Raw genomic sequence first — 1,445 nt, 5'->3', positions numbered from 1 at the left:
GTCAAAGTTGTACCAATTAGGGGCGGGATATATTTCTTATAAAGACCCCCAGTCACCGATGCTACTTTAGGTTGGGAACGTTTAATGGGCTCCAAAATTTTGCCAACCCCAGCTAATGGGGGCAAGGGGGTGGGACATACAGTGAAAGAAGCAGATCTAAGGAAGGGGAGATCCACTAGATTCCCCCCTCCCGTTCTATTTGCTTCCACACCAAATAGTGAGTGGCTCTACCAGAGAGGTTTCAGATGATGGTGAGGCCAAAGACCGGCCGGGGACCCTGGTGCTGGATGACCTGCAGCAGGGATGGCCGGATGGGATTGTCGGAGGCCGAGACTGCCGTTTTCTAGACGCCGCTGGACACCCCCGCGTTACTGACGCTGTTGGTCTCCATGGGGGAGTTGAGATCATTCTTCCAGGTGATGATCAGGGAGGACTAAAGGAGAGCGGGAGAGGGGAGGAAAGCGAGTCAGGGCGCTTGCCAAGCCCAGCTGTCCAACAGGTAGAGACTCTGGCTCCATTTTCTCCGGAGGATCTGAAAACACCCGCTGCTCCCACGTGCCCGACCCCCAAGGCTGCCCACGCCGCGTGGGGCTGGCAAAGGCGGCCCATCCCAAAATCCGTCGGTCGAGGCGCCTGCCAGACCGCATCCGGGACGACACCCCGCGGGTGGATCGCTCTTCCATATGCGCAGCGAGCGAGAGCACCAGCCCCGCAGAGCACGGAGGAGGAAACGCTGGGCGTCCGTCCGTCGGGGACCCAGGGCCTCTGGCGCTAAGCGCGAGGGCACCCGGTGCGATAGACCCCGAGGAAGCGACACCCTCTGCGCAGCCCGCCGGCTCCCACCAGCTGCTCCTGCCGCCCATCCGAGCAGAGGCTGGTGGCGGGGAGGGGTTTTCCCGGGGCAGGCTGGGACCCTCCGTCTGCCACCCCGCATCTGACCTTGGCGGCTGGCTCCGAGTTTTGGGGTTCGGCAAACTTTCCGGGGCAGCCGAGTAGGAAAGCGAGGAGCCCCAGAGCTGCCAGGCCCATCGCCATGGTGGTCTCCAATCCCAGGCGGGACGCCCCTTATAAAGCCCCGCTTGCACCGCCTCCCCCCACCGCTCTCGACGGGGAGCGGCAGGATCCTCGCCCGAGGGGCGGACGCCTCTGCGAAATCGCTGGTCTTCTGCGAGCGCTGAGCACACACAGCCGAGTAAGAGTGCCCGTGTTGGGTCAGCGGCGGTGGGCTTCCCGAAAAGTGCCCCCCGCCCCCCTTGCTGCCGAAGAGCGGGGCTCTGCAGGGCCAGGCCTGTCAGGCCCTGCCCACCTCCTCCGGCTCAAGGGCTCTGCCTCTTCCCCCCCCAGGACCCCGGAGGTTCCTGCAGAAAGACGACAAGAAGGCTTGAGGCGGCCTTCTCCGCCCTGCTTCCTGCTGCGCATGGGAGGCACAATAAAGAGAGCTTACT

The 1,445-nt window shown here is 63.5% G+C and overlaps 1 protein-coding gene across 1 annotated transcript in view; it reads right to left on the bottom strand.

Annotated features, from left to right (window-relative positions):
- Positions 1 to 1,035, bottom strand: part of LOC107301274 (avidin-like) — a 5,265-nt gene extending 4,230 nt beyond the window's left edge. Inside the window, exons 1-2 of the mRNA XM_015830521.1 lie at positions 940 to 1,035; positions 373 to 433 (exon numbers count right to left, since the gene is read on the bottom strand). Of these exons, the coding sequence (XP_015686007.1) occupies positions 373 to 433; positions 940 to 1,035 (157 nt within the window). The remainder of the gene's footprint in view (positions 1 to 372; positions 434 to 939) is intronic.
- Between the last annotated feature and the right edge of the window lie 410 nt (positions 1,036 to 1,445).

Source organism: Protobothrops mucrosquamatus, unplaced genomic scaffold, assembly GCF_001527695.2.
Source record: "Protobothrops mucrosquamatus isolate PMUCROS unplaced genomic scaffold, P.Mucros_1.0 scaffold11138, whole genome shotgun sequence".
Lineage (NCBI taxonomy): Eukaryota > Metazoa > Chordata > Lepidosauria > Squamata > Viperidae > Protobothrops > Protobothrops mucrosquamatus.
Note: the sequence above shows the minus strand (reverse complement) of the source record. Positions and strands in the feature narration are given on the sequence as shown.